Genomic DNA, 25,534 nt, shown 5'->3' on the forward strand with positions numbered 1-25,534 from the left:
CCAGAGTCCCTGCACCTGTGCAAACTCAGATCCCCACACCCGTCCCGAACCTCATCCCCAAGCATGCACTTTGCATGTGACTGTGGCATCCCTTATGCTGCAACGTAATAGGCGGAATGGGACGCGGGTGGCGCTGTGGGTTAAACCACAGAGCCTAGGACTTGCCGATCAGAAGGTCGGCGGTTCAAATCCCTGCGATGGAGTGAGCTCCCGTTGCTCGGTCCCTTCTCCTGCCAACCTAGCAGTTCGAAAGCACGTCAAAGTGCAAGTAGATAAATAGGTACCGCTCCGGCGGGAAGGTAAACGGCATTTCCGTGCACTGCTCTGGTTCGCCAGAAGCGGCTTAGTCATGCTGGCCACATGACCCAGAAGCTGTACGCCGGCTCCCTCGGCCAATAAAGCGAGATGAGCGCCACAACCCCAGAATCGTCCGCAACTGGACCTAATGGTCAGGGGTCCCTTTACCTTTAAGAGGCAGAAAACCTTGAATGGCGCCTGCCAAGGAACCAGAGGAAATTGCTTCACCTTGCAAGATGTAGCGTGTCTTATCAAGGGTTAGTGAGATACTGAAAACAAAATAGAAAAGGGAGGTGCACCATTCACAGCTCACGCCAGCAATACTGCTGGCCTTGCACTATGACAGTTGAAAAGTTATTTTATATCCCATGTGGGTGAGTTAGATCTGTTAGATAATACTTTATTCGGCTATAAGCCCACAAGACCCATGTGGGTGACCTTTCAGGACCTTCATCCTCCAGCAGCACTAGCAGAACCCCCATTCCTGGTTTCCTTTTGCACACCAGCTTTGCTTTGGGAAGAGACAATATCCCTAAATGAAGCAGCTGAGTCTGAACTGGACCTGTGTACTCGAATGATGAAGCAGCACAGGAGGGGGCGGGCAAAGTGAGGCAGGATTTTACTTGTGCATAACCTAGACAAAAGGATGGAGGAGGGAGTATCGATCTCAGCCAGCTGTCCATGCGTAGATGCTCCAATAATACTGCTAATTCCCCTGCCCCTGCCCCCCACTTGCTGCCCTGCACACCATCTCTTGTAAACAAGCCACGGTCAGTTTCAATTCAAATCACCAGAGAGGCATCCTTTCGCCGTTTCCCATGGACGCGGTTTGCAAAGACAGCAGCCATAATCTCCTACACAGGAAAAGCGGCCCTGTTGCATTGCCCCGAATGTCCCATTTGCATGGGAAATGGGGAGAACAAAATATACCATCCAGCCCAGATACTGAGGTCCAGCTCTGAGGACCTTCTAGAGCAGGGGTCAGCAAACTTTTTCAGCAGGGGGCCAGTTCACTGTCCCTCAGACCTTGTGGGGGGGCAGATGATATGGGGGAGGAGAATGAATTCCTATGCCCCACAAATAACCCAGAGATGCATTTTAAATAAAAACACACATTCTACTCATGTAAAAACACCAGACAGGCCCCACAAATAAGCGAGAGATGCATTTTAAATAAAAGGACACATTCTACTCATGTAAAAACATGCTGATTCCTGGACCGTCCGCGGGCCGGATTTAGAAGGTGATTGGGCCGGATCTGGCCCCTGGGCCTTAGTTTGCCTACCCATGTTCTAGCGATTCCCTTACTTTGAGACATGAAGCTACAGGGAACCAGGCAGAGGGCCTTTTCAGTAGTGGCACCTGCCCTGTGGAACGCCCTCCTACCAGATACCAAACAGATAAACAACTATCAAACTTTCAGAAGACATCTGAAGGCAGCCCTGTTCAGGAAAGTTTTTAACAGTTGATGTTTTACTGTGTTTTTAATATTTTGTTGGGAGCTGCCCAGAGTGGCTCGGCAACCCAGTCAGATAGGCAGCATATGAATAACAAAATTATAATTGTATCTGGTGGCTCTGATCAGGAATCCATTTAACTATCACAGCTCATCAAGCTGCACCTAGCCTTATTATGGACTATTAAGTCTGCTTTGAATGCTAGGGTTGTCCCAGGGACAACTGAGGTAACTATCAAGGAGAGAGTGCTTCTGAGCATGAGAGGAGTGCCCCGTAGATATCCACAAACAAGCTGTAACAGCATGGACAGAGATGGATTTAGGGCAGCATGACCGGTTCCCTCGCACTGGGCGCCAAGCCAAAGCGGGCACCACAGGGCGTCACAACCATGACATGCTGCATGCGCAGAAGAGAAGGCAAGAGGAGGCGGGTGGCAAATTTTGCCCTTGCACAGGGCACCATTGAAATTTGAGAGACCAAAGTCTGCCCCTGCCGTGCCATGGACTCGGGGGGTGAGGGCTTTAAGATCAGAGGGTTTGTGATTTGCAGGCAAGTCTGATCCGGGCACCTCCCGTTTCCGACAAATCAGTCGCTTGACCCAAATGGAGAACTTGTTGTTAAATGCCAAGGCTGAGCTTTGAAATGGGAGGCCACAATCAACAGACTGCCTCTGGGCGTAGACAGAGTTTGTTTTCAACACACACACACACACACACACACACACACACACACACAAGACCACCTCTGCACCCTGGGAGTAAGTAAACTGTGTGCAGAGGACGTGCCTTCTTTCTTTAGATGCCTGAGCCCCCACCCTGCAGCACCATAGCTCAGTGGCAGAGCAACTGCCTTGCATACAGAAGGTTGTGGGTTCAAGCCCTGGCATCTCCAGGTATGGCAGGGAGAGAGCTTGGTCTGAAACCCTGGAGAGCCATTGCCAGTCTGAGTAATAATAATAATAATTTATTATTTATACCCTGCCCATCTGGCTGGGTTTCCCCAGCCACTCTGGGTGGCTTCCAGCAGAATGTTAAAAACACGATAAAACATCAAACATTAAAAACTTCCCTAAACAAGGCTGCCTTCAGATGTCTTCTAAAAGTCAGAGAGTTGTTCATTTCCTTAACATCTGGTGGGAGGGAGTTCCACAGGGCAAGCGCCACTACCGAGAAGGCCCTCTGCCTGGTTCTCTGCAACCTCACTTCTCGCAGGGAGGCAACTGCCAGAAGGCCCTCAGAGCTAGACCTCAGTGTCCGGGCAGAACGATGGGGGTGGAGACGCTTCTTCAGCTATACTGGACCGAGGCTGTTTAGGGCCTTAAAGGTCAGCACCAACACTTTGAATTGTGCTCAGAAACGTACTGGGAGCCAATGTAGGTCTTTCAGGACTGGTGTTATGTGAACTCGGCAGCCGCTCCCAGTCACCAGTCTCACTGCCGCATTCTGGATTAGTTGTAGCTTCCAGGTCACCTTCAAAGGTAGCCCCACGTAGAGCGCATTGCAATAGACAATTCTAAGCTATGGTGTGGCTCAATATAAGGCAAGTATGAATCACAATGGACCCTCATGCACAAAGTAGGGAGAGAGTCAAAAGGACTAGTACCACGTTTCGTGGTGTTTGTGTGTCCCAACACCACCACCTTCTCTTTGTACATCCAGCAAAACCATGGCACAACGTTACAGATAGCATGCATAGTTTGGAAACAGAAAACAAGGTTCTCCTTTCACAGCGATCTCCCGCTCCTCCTCCACCCCATTACCCCTTCTTATCTGCCTTCCCTGCTCTTGAGAATTCCTATTGTTGCCATTTCCCTCTGCACAAAATGAACTTCATGGCACTTCTTCGCGTACAGCACCTGCCCCCTCTGCTTTGGGAGGCGAAAGAGAAACGGCTTCGTCCATCTCTCAACAGCCCCCTCCCCCCATTGTACCACGTCCCCACTCCCCACCTGATCTCCATGGGCCCCTCTATCTGAGCACCCCCCACCTCATCCATCTTGAGCTACAACAAATGCCACAGACATGGGAGCAGTGAGCAAGGTGGAGAAGGCGGAGAGAGGGTCAGTTGCAAGGTCACAATTATACCAGCAACCTGAATGGTTCAGCTATTGGTCTTGTCCCCATGCTTCAAGTCTGCTTAAAACAAAATTTAAAAAGTGTAAAGTAGCGTAGGTATCTGTATAAACTCATTCTTCACCTTTTCACACACACAGTATTATGAGCATGTTAACAACCTCTGTAAAACTGCTCCAGGGAGTTGGTGTTGTCACAGATGCTGGCCAATAAGTAGCTTTGATGGCGGTCTGTTCCTCATCTTATAAACGTACAGTGCATTGTTTTACTGCAAGAGTGAATGACGTAGAAAAGGGGTCTTGGCACTGCACAAAATGTTTTCAAACTGTATCCCCTGCTCTTCAAATGCTGCATTTGGCCTTCACTATTCTGCTGATCAGTCTATGCTTTAGTCAAGCACGGCAGAGAAATCTCTTCTCCTAAGCATCATGGATGGGACAATGAAGCTGATTAATGGGTAATTAGTTGCAACAAGATGCCATTTGGCAGGCCAAACATACCTGGGAATCTCTCTGCTTTATCAGGGTGGCAGCTGAAGACAGTCTCCAGGTTTACATTTGTAAGAAGAGTTTTGCTTTGCTATGTGCGGAGCTGATCAAAATTTCAGTGACCTGAACAAAATCCATATTACGGGGTCACAAGGTGTTTGCTGCTAGACAGATCATGACCCAGTTCACATGAGCCTATCTTGGCTTACATTAGCTTCGTGCAGCACCCCCTCCTTCCTCCCTTTTCTCAATACACCAGAAATAAACCCAGAGCTCTTTAAGTAACCATAGTTTCATTTTACATCCAAACCAGGACTCTATGGTTATAAGCCTCGGAAGAAGCCAGAATCTCAAAGGATCTTGTAATGGTTCTAGGGGTTGCTCGTGCGTAAAACAGCGCCACACCTGGCTGGGTTGCCTGAGTGAACCTCTTCTGTCCGGACAGCCACTCACCCGTGGCTGTCTCAATCGCTGGCAGAATCCGTCAGTGGGCGTTTCTTGAACTTCTTCCAGCAAAGAAGCTCTTTGACGCCTAGTCTCCTCCTACTCTCCCTGCGCGGAAGCCTTCTGCGCAAGGAGGGTGTGGGCAGCGGAGGACCCTTACTCTCTCCGCTGGTCCCTGGCAAGGAGTCATGGGACCGCCTCGCCGATTCCCCCATCTGCCCCCCTTCTCCACTGGTGCTACGCTGATTCCCTTCACCAGAAGATGGGCTGCCTTTCCCCATCCCGGGACGCTCTCTGGGACCCTCTCTCCCTCCGGCCCTGATGGCAGTTCCCTGACAGATCTTCAAACTGTGTGTGTGTGTGTGTTATTATCATGGCTTGTTTTGAGGCTGATAACCACAGTTTCCCAGTTCAGACGAAACAGGAAACTATGGTTAATTGAAGGCTGCACCAAGGCACACCAAGAAGAGAGGAGGGAAGGGGTGGCATGTTTACATCTTGGCTTATTAAGCCGAGATATAATAATCCGAACTGGGCAAATAACTGAGCAGACCGCAGATTTATAAAGAAAGCTCACATCCAAAGGACTGAACGACCAGTTTCATCATTCCGGCCAGGTTCTGGATTTGTGAAACAACAGTGCCTTCCTCCCCAAGCTAAACTACTTTTGAAACTCAGGTGAGTCTGCATCTAGGATATGGTGGGAGTCTGTTATTTTAAAAAGAAAGGCTCCCTTCGGCTTCGGCTTGAAGTAGCTGCCTGGATCTCAGTCAACAAGATTATTTCAAGGACACCACAAGCTACTAGGGAAAGGAGCTGACCAGATGCTAGAGCATATGCCTTGCTTGTAAAACGTCCTCAGTTATACCCCCAGTATCTCCAAGCCTGGCTGCGAAAGACTCTCCTGCGTGGAAACCTGGAAACTTTCTGCCGGCCAGGATCAACGATGCTGAGCTAGATGGACCAAATCGCCTAGTAACTTGGTAGAAAGCAGCTTCCTGGCATAGGGGCCAACTCTATGGGGATCAGACCCCTTCAGCATCCCCCCAAAAAATTTGCTCCCCCAACTGACGGTGCTGAAAGCTCTCTCAAAGGTGCGTGCGTTCAGAGAAAAGCATATTCTATTTTCCCTCCCCATCAAGGTCCTTTGCCGCTGCCACTGTGTGACAGAGCAAGTAAGGCACCCGATTGCCCACTCGCCCCCCTCTCTCCAGGGGTGAACTCCTTCCTAACCTCCGATAGCCTTGGCATAAACCTAATGCCCCGCGAGCCCCCCGCCACAGAGGGGACTTGTCTGCCGCTTGCTGGCATCTAGGCAGTGAGACGAAGGTGCAGTGTGAGGGCTGTTCCTGCCATTGTCCCCCGGCAAGCCCCCTGGCTCAGCTTCTCGGCGCCAGACCCAGCCCAGACAGCAATGCCTCTCATGCCCAGAGCCTGACTGCCTGGGCCTTGAAGACCAGAAGAGAGAGGAAGGCAGCACAGCCTCACACTCGGCTGTGCTCGCTTGGCTCCAGCCTCCCTCGCTCCCTCCGTCCTTCTAGTGAACTTGCAGCAGGGAACAGCCCCCCCCCCATTCTATTCAAGTTGCCGCCACAACATCCTGGGTTCCTGTGACCCACAGATTACCACAGAGCGCGCAAGACACATGACATCTGGTACACAGGATGAGACCCTACCTGCCCCCAAGACTGTCTTGCCAGAGTGGGGCATGCTCTGGTTATCTCCTACTTGGACTACTGCAATGCACTCTACGTGGGGCTACCTTTGAAGGTGACTCGGAAACTACAACTAATCCAGAATGCGGCAGTGAGACTGGTGACTGGGAGTGGCCGCCAAGACCATAGAACACCAGTCCTCAAAGACCTACATTGGCTTCCAATACGTTTCCGAGCACAATTCAAAGTGTTGGTGCTGACCTTTAAAGCTCTAAATGGCCTCGATCCAGTATACCTGAAGGAGCGTCTCCACCCCCATCGTTCTGCCCGAACACTGAGGTCCAGCTCTAAGGGCCTTCTGGCAGTTCCCTCACTGTGAGAAGTGAGGTTGCAGGGAACCAGACAGAGAGCCTTCTCAGTAGTGGTGCCCGCCCTGTGGAACGCCCTCCCATCAGATGTCAAGGACATAAACAACTCTCTGACTTTTAGAAGACATCTGAAGGCAGCCCTGTTTAGGGAAGTTTTTAATGTTTGATCTTTTATCATGTCTTTAATATTCTGTTGGGAGCTGCTCAGAGTGGCTGGGGAAACCCAGCCAGGTTTGCTGGGTATAAATAAAATATTATTATTATTATTATTATTATTATTATTATTACTCCTGAACTGTGGTGCCTCCACACCTTGGTGACGACCGATCAAGTGGTCAAAAGCAATGTGGCTAGAGGTGGCGGGTGCCTAGGAGAAACAGCAAAAGGATTAACCCCCGCAAACATCTGCTGTTTCAAGCCTTCAGATGCCCTCCCAAGGGGGGCTCTGCAACAAAAATGTCATTCTGACCTAAGTCTCTGCATAGCAACTAAAAAGCAGCATCTTTTCTCCACAACACTAACTCAGAAATACGATTATTTAAAGAAAGAAAACTTGCCCTTTGTCTTTCTGAAAGCTCTTTCAAAGCTGTGCGTGTTCAGAAAAAAAAGCATATTCTATTTTCCCTCCCCTTCACAGTCTGTGGCAGCATCAGGGCAGGATTTTTTGGGGGAAAGACTGGAATCCCACAAAGCAAAACGAGCAGGAGCCCCAACCCAAACAACAACAACCACACAGTAGGGCTGGCTCAGCACATGTTGAAGTCAATGAAATAATGCCCAGATGGGGTCCATTCACACATCACCCCATTTTTGCATAAGAACTCAATGCACCAATTTATATACAGTGGTGCCCCGCAAGACGAACGCCTCGGAAGACGAAAAACTCACTAGACGAAGGAGTTTTTCGTTTTCTTAGCCGCTTCACAAGACGCATCTCCCTATGGGCTTGCTTCGCAAAACAAAGCTTGCCCCGCAAGCTCCGGGGATAGCGGGGAAGTGCAGCGCGCCTTCCCCTCTGTCCCCGGAGATTGCGGGGCAGGCAACGGGGAGAAGCAATCTTCTCCCCACTGCCCCTTGCTTTAAACAGGTCCGGGGACAGAGGGGAAGGCACGAGCCTTCCCCTCTGTCCCCGGACGGTCTCCCTAGGAACGCATTGATTGATTTTCAATGCATTCCTATGGGAAACCGTGCTTCGCAAGACGAAAAACTCGCAAGAAGAAAAAACTTGCGGAACGAATTAATTTCGTCTTGCAAGGCACCACTGTATACAGTAGCAAATATGGGGACTGTGTCTAGAGTTGAGATACGATACATCTGACTGTAGTGGAGAAGAGGGCAGGTATGGCCTGCATCCCTGCTCATTCTGTGCTCCTAACTGTTGATGGGAAAATCCAAGATCCCTGGCAGTTCTCCCTTCTCATTGTCCTTCCAGCCAGACTTAGACAGGGCAGTTCTTGCAACAGAGGACTGTCCTCTGTAAGGTAGGGCATCTTCAAAGGGGACCGGGAGGGCATTCGAGTGCAGGGTCTAAAATTACCTAACCGCAGTGCTATTCACAATCAGCAAAGGCACGCTGTCCCTTTCCGCAGGGTTGGATAGAGGGCTGCCAGCTCCCTTTCGGACCGCTGACCTTCCTGAAACCAAGGTGTGTTGTGTGTGTGTGTTTTAACTCCTTTCACAACTGAGGAAGACGAAAGGCTGGCATGGTTCTGTGTCCAGACAGAGAGCAAGCAGTGGTGAACTGAGGAGCCTGTTGGACCAGGAAACCTGGGACAGCAGGGTTTGACTCCCCACTTGGCTGTGCAGCTCACTGGGTGACCTTGGGCTGATCGCTGCCTTTCAGTCTAACCCATGGGTAAGCAAACTAAGGCTCGGGGGCTGGATCTGGCCCAATTGCCTTCTAAATCCGGCCCACGGACAGTCTGGGAATCAGGGTGTTTTTACATGAGTAGAATGTGTCCTTTTATTTAAAATGCATCTCTGGGTTATTTGTGGGGCATAGGAATTCGTTCATATTTTTTTCCAAAATATAGTCTGGCCCCCCACAAGGTCTGAGGGACAGTGGACTGTCCATGCTGTACCATCTGAGCAGTGTAATAACAAAACAAAAAAACCCCAAATATCGCCATGAAATCCTCAAAAAGCTATGGGTAGGCTGTGTGTGTGTTGATGCTCCTACTTGTCCGATGGTGCTGAGAGCCGCTTTGCCGTTTGTTACAGGAACCGAAACTGAAATACAAGTCAGAAAACAGGAAGACGTTGCCCCCGCCTAGGGCTTCTGTGGAAATTTTCATCTCCAGAGCTGCCCTGTGACATTTTGCAGCCTGACACAGAAACTCCAAGCAGCATGTCACCCAAGGTTACTGCTGGTAGCTGTTGGTAGGATAGCAACGCTCACCTGACCTCCTAGCACTGGTGTCACTGTGACTTACTGGGAGGGAGAGGGGGCAAGGCGGTGGTGAGGCTGACATGGTGCAAATGCATTGGTGGAGCCAACCCAAAGTTCCAGTATAGTGTGTTTGCACCATACTGGCCTCGCTGCTATCGTGTTCCTCTCCCTCTTGGTAAACTGCAGCAGGGCTGCTGCTGGGAAGTCAGGTGAATGAAGGAACCCCGTGTCATGGCTGGGTGCAAAGGAACGGTGGGAGGAACCAGCTGGGGAACCCCCAAGGGAAGAAGGCTCAGAGCCCAGGGAGTAGGGGTGGGACAACAACAACAACAATATTTATACCCAGCCCATCTGGCTGGGCTTCCCCAGCCACTCTGGGCGGCTTGCAGCACATGTCAGAACATACTAAAACATCAAACATTAAAATACTTCCTTATACAGGGCTGCCTTCAGACATCTTCTAAAAGTCTGATAGCTGTTTACTTCCTTGACATCTGAAGAGAGGGTGTTCCACAGGGAGGGCACCACTACCGAGAAGGCCATGTTCAGAGGGAGCAGAATGGGAGGACGTGTCAGAAGTTGAAGAGGTAACAGGGTTTTGTGAGCAGGAAGGAGCTGTGGCAGAGGGCAGTTCAGAATCAGAGGCAGGAGCAGAGACTGGAGAGGAGGGGGGCAAGAGGCAGAGATCTGTCCGGCTGCTGAAGAAGCCAGGGGGGTCTCCCCCTCCTGCTGTGACCAGCTCTCCTCTGTCTGGTCTTCCCAGAACCCGAAGAGGAATGAAGAGGGCAGAGCAAATAGAGATAAGACAAAGGAGTCTCAGATTGCTTGGGAAGGAACTGGGGGAGAAGGCGACTCAAAGAGCTTGGGGGGGCAAGAGCAACAAGTGAGTTTCTGTGCTGACTAGGCCCTTTTTTTGTTTGTGTCTTTGAATAAAGAGTTAACTTCACTGACGCTGTGTGTGACTTCTTACTGGCCTGCTCCTGGCTCCCACCCACTTGACACCCCGCCGGTCACTGCTGTCTGCTGCATGTGTGCCGACATACGCCTGTGTTAATTTACACAAAGCACAACTCACTGAGAAGTGCTCTGGTGAAAGTTCGGTTGAAATGAGCAGGAGCCCATTGCCAGCTGACCCTTCCTTGATCCTTGATGGGTTGTGCAAATTGGGACATCTGAGCAGATGGGGTCAAACTGAGCCTGCCTCACTCATGCTTCTGCCCTTAACATCACCTCAAAGTCCCAAGTCGAAACATCCCAAGGAAGATGATGATGATGATGATGATGAAGAAGAAGAAGAAGAGCTGGATAAAGGTGAAAGAAAGGACAACCAAATTTGATCAGGGAGGGAGCTGGGACCATTCCCTGAGAAGGAAAAGTTATAACGGTTGGGTCTTTTTAGTTTAGGGGAAAGACAGTGAAAGGGGTGGAACGGGAGAGATAGTGCATAAAAATTATGCACAGTATTGAGCAAATGAGGGGAGGGAGGGAGGGAAGGAGAAAGAGGGAGAGAGAAGAGAGAAGAGAGAGAGAGAGAGAGAGATGGAAGTCCTCAGCCCCCCCCCACCTGCTCTCATAATGCTACGACTTGTGGTTACCCAATGAAATTGATTGACGGGAAGTTCAGGACAGACAAAAGGAAGCACTTCTTTGCACAGCATGCAATTAATTTGTCGAATTCATTGCCGCACAATACGGTGCCAGCCAACATCTCGGATGGCTTTAAAACGGAAGTGGGGATGCTGAGGCCCTGGGGACGTGGTCAAACTCCAACTCCCATCAGCCCCAGCCAGTAGTCGAACAACATTTGGATGTCTGCAAGGTCCATCCGTCCTGTCCCCCCCGATCTATGCGTTCTGCCTGGATTACTTTGTTTTCTATCTTCTCTAGAGCGGTCCTCCAAGACCTAGCAGCCCGTCCTCGCAAGCATTGTGGACCCTTGCAGTCCATCCTCCTTGGGGGCAGAGGTACCATTCCCCTGCTGCCAGGCCTTGTGGACACCTGTCGGGCTGCCTGCTTTATAGGCAAACAGCACACCCTCTTCCCCATCAGCCCCTCTGATCTTGAATTCTTGTTAGGCTGTTTGTCACAGGACACGGGTCTCTCCTCCTTCCAGACTTATATACCCTTCCCTTGACCATCCAGATCGAGGGAAGTGGAGAGCAGCTAAAGCTGGCCAGCAGGAACGGGAAAAGGGGCTATTGTCTAATAATTTGCGCTGTTTGGCTTATCCCCAGTGCACAAAGAGTCCACCTGATGCTACGTTGCAAGGCTGAGCAGATGGCCCATCAGCCTGAAAATGGGGGCCACCTAGGAAGAGGATAACCCAGCATCCTCTCCTGGGGTGGGGGGGCGTGGGAGGATTATAGCAGCAGGGGGCTAACGACAGCAGACAATAACACCACTCCAGGGAACCTTGTGGGCCAGCATAGCATGGGAGAGGACTGCACTGCGCAGGACATGCGGCTCAGTTCCAATTTCCTTACACGAACGTGATAGGGCCGGACCAATTTTGCTCCTGAAAACTATCCTCAAAAAAACAGTAGTGGGTGGCTTTGTGGGGGCTGCCCTACCGAAACGAGGAGGCGGCAGGGAGGGTGGCACAGTGCGGTCCCGGCAGCAGGAACTCCGGATCGGCTCTGCTGATGCGTCTGCACTGCACTCATCTCGCTGCCACCACGTCCCTCCCAATAAGCAGCCGTGATCTGCCCAAATGCAATTCTGTTTTTAAACACAGGATAAGGAGTCTCTATAGGAGTATATTGTATTTTAAAATGGGGTTTCAGACTTTTTAGGGGGTTTTGAATGCCTTATGTAGATTTTTCAATTTCATTGTTCTGTATGGGACAATGACAATAAAGATATTGTATCGTATCGTATCGATCCGCCTGCCAGGACAGGTAAGCGCCTTCTCCCCACCTGGCTGTCCGCTATCGCTCGCAATTCTCATTTGCCAATTCTGCCAATTCTGCTGTAAACGGCTGCATGTTTGCCAGCTGTCGTCAACACCCCACCCTATCTGATTTCATTGTTTTGGTATCTTGCAGGTTGATATTTGACAGTGATCCGTCGCTGACGTGCAGCGGTATTTAGCATCTCACCCTGCTGATAGCTGGTATATGAAGGCGGATGCTGAACTGTCTTCGGCAAAGGCTTTCTACTTTGGTTTACCTTCCAAGGAACCCTGGCCCCCGTTACCAGACTCAGAATAAGCACCCAGCACCCTTGGGCAGCTGCCATGACCCTGGCAGCTTGACATGACCCAACCACACACATCTAGGATTGGTGATGTGCCATTTTAAATATTCCACAAAACGGGCTGCCTCTTTATCCTTTGCATCAACCAACTTGGATGGCTTTGAAAACAAGTTGGACAGATTCACAGAGGCTAGCGCTATCATTGGCTACTAGCTATGACAACAATATTTGCTCCACTATGAGACTCATGTTCTGCTAGTAGATAGCCCATAAGCATCTTTTGGGGCACTGGACTAGGTAGACCTTTGGTCTGATCCAGCAAGGCTCTTATGCTCATAACATGAAGGGAATCTTGAGATTTCTGGTTCCATGGAGTGGGAGGGATGGACCGTTGTAATAATAATAATAATAATAATAATAATAATAATAATAATACACTGCCCATCTGACTGAGTGGCCTCAGCCACTCTGTGTAGCTTCCAACCAATTATAAAACCACAGTAAAACACCACACATTAAAAACTTCCCTAAACATCTGAGGGGAGGGCATTCCGCAGGGTGGGTGCCACTACCAAGAAGGCCCTCTGCCTGGTTCCCTGTAACCTCACAGTGAGGGAGCCTCCAGAAGGGCTCTTAGAGCTGGACCTCAGTGAATGATGGGGGTGGAGACACTCCTTCAGGTATACAGGGCCGAGGCCATTTAGGGCTTTAAATATCAGCATTTAAACTTTGAATTGTGTTTGGAAACATACTGAGAGCCAATGTAGATCCTTTAGGACCTGTGTTATATGGTCCTGGCAGCCACTCCCAGACACCAGTCTACCTGCCGCATTCTGGATTAGTTGTAATTTCCGAGTCACCTTCAAAGGTAGCCCCAATTAGAGCTCATTGATGTATTCCAAACAGGGACTGGGAAATCTGGATTTATTTCCCAGATCTACCTTGGAACTGTTATAGATCCTTGAAATTACTGCAGTTTTTCAACCTCAGTTTTCCCCCTGTAAAATATGGAGTTTTGTATAGGAATATAACGTACCGAAAACGCTCTGAAACTGGAATGTCTTTGCTTCCCCGCACATCAGTCGCTGAGCAAATGTGTAATTATGACATGTTCACAAATGTTCTAACTGATCAGGGGGAAGCTGACAGCAATGGAATATTATCCCCATCAGTGCAGGTTCCTGTCAGGAAAGTGAAAAGATAGGCCCGGCTAGTGAGGAAATGTTACACAGCATCTGGGAATTGTTGGGGCTGCGAGCTGTTGGGAGAAGAAAGGGTGTTGACAAAGGAAGAGAAGCTGGAAAAGGTGCAGAATTTGGCACAACTGCTGAAAGCAGAATTTCAAATCAAACTGCCCATCCCTGAAGAGAGCCAAAGTGTGATGTCGTGATCACACCAGGCTTGAATCAAATCCCTACTCAGCTATGACCTTGCCCATTTGCTCTCTCTTTCTCCTTGCCTACCTCACAGGGTTGTTGTGAGGAGAAAGGGGAAGGTGACTATGGAAGCCGCTCATGAACGAGTAAGAGTAATGAATTCATTTTTGACCAGCTCTTCATTTGAGCCAAGACTCTGCTTCAGAATCTGAATTCAGCAACAAGAGCTCAACTACAGTGGTACCTCTGGTTAAGAACTTAATTCGTTCTGGAGATCCGTTCTTAACCTGAAACCGTTCTTAACCTGAGGTACCACTATAGCTAATAGGGCCTCTCGCTGCCGCCGCAGCACGATTTCTATTCTCATCCTGAGGTAAAGTTCTTAACCCAAAGTACTACTTCTGGGTTAGCGGAGTCTGTAACCTGAAGTGTCTGTAACCCGAGGTGTCTGTAACCCGAGGTAGCACTGTAGTTGCAAAAAAACAACAAAAAACTTCTGAAGCAAGCCAGAGCATCAGTCAGAAGCTTCATGGTAACGTCTGATTATAAGTTAGCATGAGAGGCTGTAATGTTTAATTGCATCCTCTTTCCACTGAAGCTTTCATCAGAGACTAAAACCCACCACCCCGCCCCTGACACTGGGGTTGACTAAAGGACATACCACTGAGTAGATCTCATATGCACACAGGCAGGCTAGCTTCCTCTTTCCCCCTTCTGCAGAAGTCGCAAAACATATTTAAAGATGGCTTTCCCTTTCAGTTTGGACCTTAAAAGAAGCAGGAAGCTTCCCTTTCAGGGTGATGCATTTTCCACTAGCAAACATGTGCCAACTCATCTCGTATACTTGTCTCAACTTTGAAACCTGCTTTGGCTCTTGTATGCCAGACGAGAAAACACTGCGTTTCCACATGTGAGGAAAAATAAAATCTTAAAGATGAGACTCTTAATCTCAGGGTCGTGGGTTCGAGCCTAACATCAGGCAAAAGATTACTGCATTGCTTGGGGTTAGACTAGATGAACCTTGGGGTGCCTTCAAACTCTTCAATTCTATGATTGATTATATGTTTCGGAAAGTTGTTTCGCCATCCGCTTGGATGCCTCTTATGATATCACAACCAAATTTTGCATGAAAGTTCCAGGGACCAAGGAGCAGGGTTGTTGGTTTTTTTGTCAATGTTTGGATACAAAGGGGCGCCATTTTGAATCAAGATGGTGGACTGAACCTTCCAAAGCTGGTTTGAAACACCGATTTCAAAACTGCGCTGTTTTTGTTGCTTAGTATTCCCGAGCAAAGCCAGGTATGTGGCTGCTAGTATGAAACAAAGCAGGAACCTTCCCTCCTAACCACAAGATCTGAACCAAGGTTGCAGGTTCGATCCCTGTATGGACCAGCTGCATATTCCTGCATTGCAGGGGGTTGGACTAGATGATCCTCAGGGTCCCTTCCAACTCTACAGTTCTATGATTCTGTGACTTTCTCATAGCTCTATGATTCTATGAATCTAGTTTATTAAATTAAGCTGTTTTTCACAGGAGTGATTTGCCCCCTGCCATTGCGACCTTCCTTGGTGTAGTGCCACTGCTGGGAATACACTCCCTGAAAGAATGTCTCCTTCCTCCTGGGTGGCACATTTGGGGCTACACCTAAAGAGCTGCCTTTCCCTATTATGAACCTGCCTGGATGCTGAGAACATCACCTGGGGCTCTTCTGTGAACACCACATCCCAGGGAACTTCAGAAGGTGGTGAGGAGAGACTGGGCCTTCTCTGTAGTGGCCCCCTGTTTCTGCAATGCTCTCCCCCGGAATGCCTGCCTGTTGCCAACCTTGTCATTGTTTCAGTGCCATGAAAATAACATTTTTATTTTCCCAGGCACTTGGGAAGCACAAATGCTGCTGTAGTGTTAGATCTGTTTTTAATATCCTATCTGATTTTATCATTGGTGATTGTTTTTTACTCAGCTATAAATGACTTTGTGGTATTTTTAGTGGGAAGCAATATATTGTTGTTGTTATTTAAATTTGCCCTTCATCCACAGCTCTCAGGGCAGTTCACAACATAAAATCACAACATGAAAACACACAACATACATAATAAAAACAAAAACAGACCAATAACCCCAGCCCCATCCCACAACACATTTAAAAGGGCATCGGATGGCAATCAGCCCAAGGCCTGGTTGAAGAGGAACATTTTCGCCTGGTGCCTAATTGTGTATAATGACGGCACCAGCCGAGTCTCCCTGGGGAGAGCATGCCACAAATGGGGAGCCAACACAGAAAAGGCCCAGTTCTTCTCTTTCCACCTCTGGGCAGAGGAGGTATGCGAAGAAGGGCCTCAGATGATGGTTGCAGAGTCTGGGTCAGTTCATATGGAGAAAGGCTGTCCTTGAGGTATGGTGATCCTGAGCCATTTAAAGCTTGATAGGTCAAAACCAGCACTTTGAACTGGGCCCAAAAAAACTAATTGGCAGGCAGTGCAATTGGGCCAGGATCAGTGTAATATGTTCAAACCGCCTTGCCCCAGTGAGCGATGTAATAAACCTGCATCTAAACCATTGGCAATGAAGCTCTCCAAGCTAATATACAGTCAACTGTTGGGAGGGCACAGGCTGGAGCAGGAATATGACGAGCTGCTCTTCGTACAGACCACAGTTCATCTTCAGAACTAGCTTGAATAAAAGAAGACAGGAACAGATTCCTCACCACCATAGGGGCTGGGACCAGCGGCATTTCCTTTCAAGGTAGGATTCACCGTGAACCAAATCTCTTCATCCACTAACACAGGCGTAGGAAACCTCAGCCCCAAGAGCCAAAAACATCCTTCCCATCTCTTTCTGACTCTCTAAACTCTCTCCAGGCCTCACCCCTTGCTGGCCCTGCTTCATAGTGAAGTGTTTTTGCCTGGCTGGGATGTGTCCTTGAGCGCTGATTGTGCCTTTTGCTGGTCTGCTCGGAGGTTATAGAGGAGCATGTGAGTGTGTGCAGAAACTAGCCTACTGCATAAAGGTGAAATTTGCATTCATTGCCCCACCAGTTTAATGATGAAGATGATGATGATTTATTGCTCATACCCCGCCCATCTGGCCGGGCTTCCCCAACCACTGTAGGTGGCTTCCAACAGAATGTTAAAAACACAACAAAACATCAAACATTAAAAACTTCCCTAAACAGGGCTGCCTTCAGGTGTCTTCAGATAGTTGTTTATTTCCTTCACATCTGATGGGAGGGTGTTCCACAGGGCAGGCACCACTACCAAGAAGGCCCTCTGTCTAGTTCCCTGTAACTTCACTTCTCGCAGTGAGGGAACTATCAAAAGGCCCTTGGAGCTGGACCTCAGTGGAGGTGGAGATGCTCCTTCAGATATACTGGGCCGAGGCCGTTTAGGGCTTTAAAGGTCAGCACCAACACTTTGAATTGTGCTTGGAAACGTACTGGGAGCCAATGTAAGTGTTTCAGGACCAGTGTTATGTGGTCTCGGCGGCCGCTCCCATTCACCAGTCTAGCTGCCACATTCTGGATTAGTTGTAGTTTCCAGGTCACCTTCAAAGGTAGCCCCACGTAGAGCGCATTGGAGTAGTCTAAGCGGGAGATAACCAGAGCATGCACCATTCTGGTGAGACAGTCTGCGGGCAGGTAGGGTCTCAGCCTGCGTACCAGATGGAGCTGGTAGGTGGCTGCCCTGGATACAGAATTGACCTGCACCTCTGTTCCCACCCGCCACTGGCCCAGAGCCCCTGGAAAGCTGGAAATGTGGCCCTTGAGCTAAGAATAGTTCCTTCCCCCCTGCACTAACCTATCAGCAGAGACCCAAAGGGGACGAGGGGCGAATCCAGGCCAAGCCCACCAAGCAGGAGAAACAGGAAAAAGACCAAAGAAGACCCACCCTTCAGGGTCACCAGCAACGGGGGAGGTTTCCTTCCCAGCCACACATGCGGCAAATGTCGTGCCTTCTGTTCGGCACAAGGTTCGCCCACGGAGTCTCCCTAAAAGGAATTTCACGAGCACAAAAGACTTGCCAGGCATCCTGCTGCTTTCCATGGAAGTCCTCGCTGCCTAAGACGCCTCGCTGCCCGGGGAGCAACAACAATCGCTGCCCCCAACTCCAGAGAAGGACAAAATGCACCGTCCCCCAAAGGCTGACCAGGTTTACATTTTGCTACCTGAGACAGAACATCCCGCAAGCACCTCTCCTAGGGAGCAAAAAATACCACAAAAGTAACCATGCCTGAGGCATCTGATTCAGTCTGGCCAATGACAGAGCCGGCCTTGCCAATGTCTCAGACTAGGTCAAGGTTACCTGCTTTATCTCCCTGAGGAACATTTTTGTTTTCTTGTTGTGTTGGCATTTGGCAGATTTAATTGTTCTCAGCTCTCTTCCATGGTTAAAACACATAAAGCAAGACAGCTCTGTTCACATGTAAATTGCGGTGGCCCCTCTTTTGGAGTTGGTGATCAGGGATCTTAAAACCCCAGGGTCTTAAAATCTGACCCTTGAGCCTATAAGCTAGTGCATTCTGTCAGCTCCCAGGGACCTGAACTCTCTTATGGCAGCCTGACTGGAGTAATGCTTCCTCTTCTGCCAGCGAACAGTCCCATATGCCATGACCTGGTGCCAGGATGTTGGCTAAGACAGAACAATGCCAGAAGGCCAAAGAACATAAGAAAAGCCTGTTGGATCAGGTCCACGCCAGCATCCTGTTCTCACAGTAGCCACCCAGATGCCTGTGGGGAAACTCGCGAGGCCTGAGCAGAAGATCACTCTCCCTTCCTGTAGTCTCCATCAATTGGTACAGTCATACCTCGGGTTACAGGAACTTCAGGTTGCGTTTTTTCGGGTTACAGACCCGCCAAAACCCAGAAATATCGGAACAGGTTACTTCTGTGTTTCAGCGTGAAATTGCACTTTGCGCATGCACAGAAGCACCGAATCACAACATGTGCAGAAGCAGCGCTGCAGGTTGCGAACGTGCCTCCCGCATGGATCACATTTGCAACCTGAGCATCCACTGTATTCAGAAGTATTACTGCCTCCAGGCGTCGAGGGCAGAGCAGAGTCATCATGGCGAGTAGCCACTGACAGCCCTCTCTCCTCCAAGAATTTGTCCAATCTTTTAAATTCACACAAATTGGTGAATCTGAATCCCTCCTGAGGGAGGGAGTTCCACAGAGTAACAATGCACTCTGAGAAGCTAAGAGCTTTGCTTCATCACATCAAAGGTCTGTCTAGCCCAGCATCCTGACCCCACAGCAGCCATCTAGATTCCTATGGAAAGAGCACGGCTGCAACATCGCTCTCCCGTTCCTGTTAACTTATTGGTGCAGGGCACCTTCTTCGCAGCGTTAGAAACTCAGGATATATATAAGGTAGGCGCCCCATGGCATCTTAAACCTACGTAGGTTACGGTCACCACAATGGAATGTCTGGGGCTGGACTAGATGGCCCTTGGGTTCCCTTCCAATGCTACAATTCCATGATGCTATGATCTCGACAACATTGATGGGCTGTAGCTTAGTTCGGCAACAATTCACTTGTCCCAGAATGCAAGAAGGAGAATCACACACAGGGGGAACAGAATTGGTATTAACTGTAGACCAAGGCAGAGGTTTCCTAAACTGTGGTTGATAGCCTGGCACCCAGAAAACTCTACATAGTCACAACCGGACTCACCCCTGGTAAATTTTGAACACTGCTTCTTTGCCCCTGCCATCTGCTCGTGGGACATTCACCCATGTTCCTACGTTCTAATCTCTCTCCAGACATATTCCCTTTTTGTTCCAACTACCCAAAGAACTCAAAACGACCTGTGTTTCTCCCCCTTTATCTTCATGACAACCTAGCGAGGTGGGTTAGGCTGAGAGATGGGGGACAGACCCAGGAAGCTTTGCAGCCGAACAGGGATTTCAACCAGGGTCTTGCTGGCCCGGCTGCAACCCACTAACCACTACAACACACCAACCATTAAGTGGAGATATCATGGGCAACCTGAGTTAATGATCCATGTTGAATCCTATCTCAGAACTTGAAAACGTTGGCCTGATTGACCATCTCCTTCTATCCAGGTGTATGACCTCATGGGCACACGCCAGAGGGCTGTCATGTCCCCCTGTCTCAGGTTCCCAGCGCTGGCCTGAACATGGATCTCATTCGGATGACAAACCTGTCAACCCACTGGAGGGGAGACCCTTCAGCAACAGCCCCTTCTACACTGACCAGGCCTGAAGATGTAGCTCTTGCATATGAAGATGATCCCCATGTAGAATCTCCTGTGACTGAAGAACAGGCTACAGGCCCTTTAAATATTGCCAACAGCTCTCTAGGGTCGGGGCAGGGGGGCAGAGCTACTGGAAAGTCAAACCCTGCTGTCCTTTCAAAGGCTTCAGATGACCCTAAGCCTTCTGCTGAGACAACATCTCCCCAAGCTCAGCACGCAGGGCCTAGTCGGAGCTGTCCGTGGTCCTGATTTGCCTCGCCTTACCACACCCCTGGACCAGGCTCTGGTTATTGATTGCCCCTCTCCCTGTGGGCCCCAGTCCCCAGCAGAACAGGAGAGCTGCCATTCATTTCCCTCATCTGGGGAAGACTAGAGAGTCTTCCTGCCTCCAGATTCACCCCTGGCAAAGCTGGCCTTTTGCAGGGGACAAAACCGAGCCAACTGTTTGGGAATGATGGTCAGTACGCCTTTGATCCTTGCAAGGTGTTGAAGAGCGGAAAGGTAGCCAATCGATAGCAACTCCGAGAGGGAATAAGGGGCATTGGGGCAGCAGGAGGGCTAGAAAGGAACAGATGGCGATGAGCCATCTCCCTGAATTTGTGTCGGTGACATCTCTCTCCCCAGCCCACCCCTCCCCTCTCCCTCCTTCTTCCAGAAACATGCAGCCCCCAGCTGAGGTGGGATGGAGTGTGAGAAACGGAGATTTCACATCCAATGTGTTATCCCCTTTACTACCAGCAGCCAGACAGAAACGGGTTCATTAATAATCCCTCCCTTGCCCTGAGCGTTCCATAAAAGCAGTGGTTTTGCAAAAAAAAGGGGGGAGGGATGAATGGTTTCTCCCTCTTCCACCCCCAGACTGCTTTGCAATATCAAGTCACCTCAGCAGCATCTCCCTGTCTGCCGAAATCTCAGGCTAGGGAACGGTCTCCTTCAACCCCACCCATTCCCTGATTTTCCACCCTAGACAAATATTCTTTCTCTCTCCCTAGGATTCTACAATGGAAAGGGGGGGGAAAGGGGAGGATTGAGTGAGAATAGGGGCGGGGGCACTCCAAAACACTGTCACTATCTGCCATGATACTGTCTGGCCTATTGGTCCTAAAACCACCTTTGCACAGATAGTCTTGAGTCCTGTGGATCTGCCTCAGTGAGAGGCCAGCCCTGTTAAAAGCAGCAACCAGACCCCTTTTCTTCTGCCCCTAGCCCTTAGGATGAGAATTTTGCTTTGCTGTTCTTGAAGAGAACCTTCCCTCCGGTGTTTCCAGAGCTCCCAAAGTTCAAAATAAAAATACATATATGCAAAAGGGGGACACACAACCCCTTTCCTGTTGGTCTGTAGTTCTCAAGTAATGGTTTGCTATAGGCTTTTCGATATCGAGGCCTCATTGGAAATCTTCCTGAGGAGAGGGTTGGTGTGGGGAGAAAGCCCATCTTTAGGCCTGGTCCTCCCCAACAGGCCAGTGGGTTGTGGGAGGCTGTGCCATGACTGGGCCAATCCAGATGGCAGGTTAATGCAGCTCCACACAAACAAGCGCATGTCTTTTTAACCCCTTTCCTTTCATGTAGAAATCTAGCTGATCAGGAAGAAGGTGGAGCTTCATGCCTTCTCCTTGGCATGGCATGTACAGGGAACATATTTATCAAACGCAAGGTAATTTTTGGATGGAGGAGCCACCCCATCAAGCAAACTCAGCTTGCAGCCTTTGTGGAGGTACAATCGAGATACAGGGACTCAGAAAGCCACCTTACACTGGGTGAGACCTCTGACCATCTTCCTCAGTATTGTCTACACTGACTGGCAGCAGCCCCCCAGGATTTCAGGCAGGGGTCTCTCCTACCTGTCAAAGTCACGGGCTGCACCTGAGACCTCTTGCATGCAAAGCAGATACACTATCCCTGAGCTGTGGCCCTTCCCCACCTCATAAGCTACATGTGAGAACTAGGCCAAACCCGGATAGGCCAAACTGAGGGGTAGCTCAGTTGGTAGAGCATGAGACTCTTAATCTCAGGGTTGTGGGTTTGAGCCCCATATTGGACAAAATATTCCTGCACTGCAGAGCATTGGACGAGATCATTCCCTTGGTTCCTTCCAACTCTAAAATGATTTGAAGATTCTAGCTCGGAAAACTCACTGACAGTGACCCCCAGCAGCCGACGGACTTCCCAGACCCAAGAACAGCTGAGCCTTGCCAAGCCCAGTCATACGTCCTACCTGCTCAGAACATCTCATGCCTTGGCCTACCTGGATGGGAGCAGTGCTGAAATGGATCTTGCGGTTGGGGGCGGCCTCCTCCTCTTCCGACAGCCCGGCGATCTCCATGCAGCTGGATTCCGGCGCGTACAGCCCATCAGCGTCTTCGTCTTCGTCCAGCCCGCTCCCTCCCGAATCCTCCCCCAGCCCGCTGTAGGCACTGATGTCCACCAGGTCGGCCTCAGAAAAGTCCTCTCTCTTCGACTCGTCACACAAGTCATTCTCCTCCGGCCCTTCCGCCTTGGCCCCTTCCTCGCCGAAAGCGTCCGCCAGAGGGTCTGGCGTCTCCAGGTGCCTCTCGCCACCCGGCCGGCCATTCTCCAAGGCGGCATGCACCGTGACCTCGGCCTGGATCACCTCTGCCCGGTTCGCCTCGCCAAGCCCCTTGGAAGCGGCTTTGCTGCGCTCTTCGGCAACTGCCGCCGCCACTGCCACCTCGGCCGCCTCAAACTCCTGCTCTGAGTCCCCACTCTCCTCCACTTCCACGGGCTTGATCTTGCGCACCTCCTGGACCTTCTGGGGACGCAGGCCTCCTGTGTTGCCATCCCCCGGCTTTGCCGCTGCCCCTCCGCCAGCAGGAAGCTTGGCCTGGCTCTTGTCAGCCTCGGGCAGCCTGCCTCTCGCCTGGAGAGCAGTAGGCCCCTCGCTACTACTACTACTACTTCTCCCTTCTGGGGCCTGAAGGAAAACCCTGGGCCTCTTGGGGATGATCTTGGAGTTGAGGGGCCCAACTTTCCCAGGGGCCTTGTGGAGGTTGTTCCTCAAGTCGGCCTTCTCAAAGACGGCGCTGAGCTGGCTGACGGTGGGCGACACGGCCTCAGTGTCCAGCTTGTCCAAGGACTCGGTGCTGCCGTTGAACCTCACCACCACGTCCAGCTTCCTGTCCTGGAACCCGGCCCTCTCCTTCCTCAGCAGAAGCTTGTTGCTGGTCTCCTTCTCCTGAAGGCTCCTCTCAAAGATCTTCCTCGTCTCCTGCAGCTTGGAGAGCGGTTTGTCCGTCTTGGAGTCGAAGCGGCTCACCCTCTCGGACACGCTGGTGCCCAGCTTCAGAAGGGCGCTGTGGTCCACGTTTTCGTTCAGGCTGCTGGCCCGGGGCAAGGACAGCCGCACGGGCTTCTCCTTCATCTTGGCCAGGTCCATGGCACCCTCCCCGGCGGGGCCCGCCGTCCCCATCTGCAGGAACATGTTCTTGATCCGGTGGACGTTGGAGCCATACTTCTTGTTCCGGGCTTTCTTGGCCTCCTCGCTCTCGGCGTTGCCAAGGGCATCCTTGGTGGCTTTCAAGGCCTGGATGCCAGCTTCGTAGGCGTTCCGGTGAGGCGAGGCACTCCGTAGGCTCCCTCCTCCACTGCCGCCGTTGTTGCCGCCGCCACCACCACTGCCACTGCTGCTGCTACTGCCACCAGGACTATTCTGGGGCTCAGTCTTCATCATGGTTCAGCGAATCTTCGGGTGTCCTGGACACCACATAGCCCCACGTTTGGTCCTCTTTCCACGCGCCCACCCTTCCTCCGATCCCCCCTCCGAACTGCCTCTTCCCAGACGAGCTGCGGCAGCGGATTCACATCGCGAGAAACAAGGGATGGAGGGGAAGGGGGGGGGGGCTAATGCACGCTTCTCCTTCTTCCTCCTACAACACGGCGTTCATTGTGTCAGGGAAATGTGGTCAGCGGGGGCGGAGGAGAGAACGTTTCCAAAAGAAGAGAGGCTTCTTTTCCTTACCGATGGTTACAGGGAAGCGCGACCCTTCAGGCTCGGATCAGCTCAGGCCCACTGTCGCCGGCTGCTCGGATGCGTTACGCCTCCCCTTCATCCCTTTGCCTCCCTCTCTTCTTCTTCGTCTTCTTCCTCCTCCTCCTGTTTCTGGTCGCTCTCTCAGTCTTTGCAGCCCGATGGTGGTGGAGACCCGGCGCTTCTGCGAACGGCGCAGCCTGTCGCTCCTAAAAAAATAAATTAAAAATAATAATGATAAGGTTGGGGGGAAGAGAGGAGGGGAGAGAGAGAAGGGAGGGGGGGGCAAACCCGAGAGAAATTTCCCGCTGGGTCTTAAAGAGATCAGCTTCTCACCCCTCTCTCGCGCGCCTTGTCCACCCCCCTTTTTTCTGCTGTGGCAGGAAAGGAAGCTAAACGGCAGCCGGCGACGCGCTCTTCTTCCTCCTCCCCCTGCGCGTCCGCGCCGCCCTCCGCCCCCCTCGCCATTGAAAGAGAGAAAAACCCACTGAACTCATCCACCCCCTTGCAACAGGGAGGGAGGCAGGCGCGGCCATCCTATCCCTTCCCCGCCCCCTCCCCGACCGACGGATTATTAAAAGAAATAACAGCAAGCGACGCAATCCAACCCCTTCTTCCGCGCGTTTTTGCGCTAAAATGCGTAAAGCAACGCGCGCCCTGCACTTGCTCCGAAACAGGATCAAGCGCGGCCGGGGAGATTTGCCACCCTGATCCCTAGCGCGCAGTTGGGGACGTGCAACCCCGGGATCCGGCTGCAGATTGTTGGGGGGGGGGGCCGGGACAGATACATCGGAGAGGAGAGAGCGCCCCGGGATCTTTGGCGGTGTTGCAAAAGCCGCAGGGACGGAAAGGGGACCTTTACGAGGCCGAACTGGAAATGTCACAAAATTAGGAGGAAGCTGGCTCGCTATTGTTTGGTGAATTTTTAGCTGTCCCTAATATAACGGTAGTGCTTCACCATGGGATATTGGGGGGGGGGGTTAATTCTCATGGGCCAACTCTTCTCCCCATTATTGCAAATATGCAACTGCTTAGCTAGGTGCTTTAAAAAAAAAAAAGCAAATAAAAATATAAATATATAATGTGCCTCAACTAGTGAGAAAATATGATTTGTACTGAGGACCTCCATTCATAAGACAGCTATTCTAATTAGTGTAAATGAAAATTTAGATTCTTTACAACGTCTTGAAAGGACCTGAAGCCCAGTTTAGGCGCATTTTGCTACGGGGAATTTCATTAGTGCGAGCAGTTTCTGAGCACTGGACGTAGTACCACGCCTAAGATTTCAGATGAAAACTGCAGAGTGGAAGGAAAGGAGGGCCTTTTTCTACCTCCCCACTTCCAGCTACTCTCTGAAAACTAGAGAAGAGACCCTCTTAAGAACATTGGGAGGGTGGGCAGGGGAAGGACCAGACCATATGAAAAATGAACATAACATTTTATCTGCAGTTCATTCATTTTTCAGCTTTGTGTTCTTGTTGTTGTTTAGTCGTTTAGTCGTGTCTGACTCTTCGTGACCCCATGGGCCAGAGCACATGTTCTTATATACGTATAAAAAAGTGCACCTAGACATTCCGTTGTTGTGCCCATAACCC

At 50.6% G+C, this 25,534-nt stretch overlaps 1 protein-coding gene across 1 annotated transcript in view; it reads right to left on the reverse strand.

Moving 5' to 3' along the window:
* Window positions 1-24,391, reverse strand: part of PPP1R9B (protein phosphatase 1 regulatory subunit 9B) — an 83,696-nt gene extending 59,305 nt beyond the window's left edge. Inside the window, exons 1-2 of the mRNA XM_081837755.1 lie at window positions 24,276-24,391; window positions 22,200-24,148 (exon numbers count right to left, since the gene is read on the reverse strand). Of these exons, the coding sequence (XP_081693881.1) occupies window positions 22,200-23,642 (1,443 nt within the window). The 5' untranslated portion in view covers window positions 23,643-24,148; window positions 24,276-24,391. The remainder of the gene's footprint in view (window positions 1-22,199; window positions 24,149-24,275) is intronic.
* Between the last annotated feature and the right edge of the window lie 1,143 nt (window positions 24,392-25,534).

The sequence above is a fragment of the Podarcis erhardii genome (assembly GCF_964252035.2).
Source record: "Podarcis erhardii genome assembly, chromosome: 13".
Classification (NCBI taxonomy): Eukaryota; Metazoa; Chordata; class Lepidosauria; order Squamata; family Lacertidae; genus Podarcis; species Podarcis erhardii.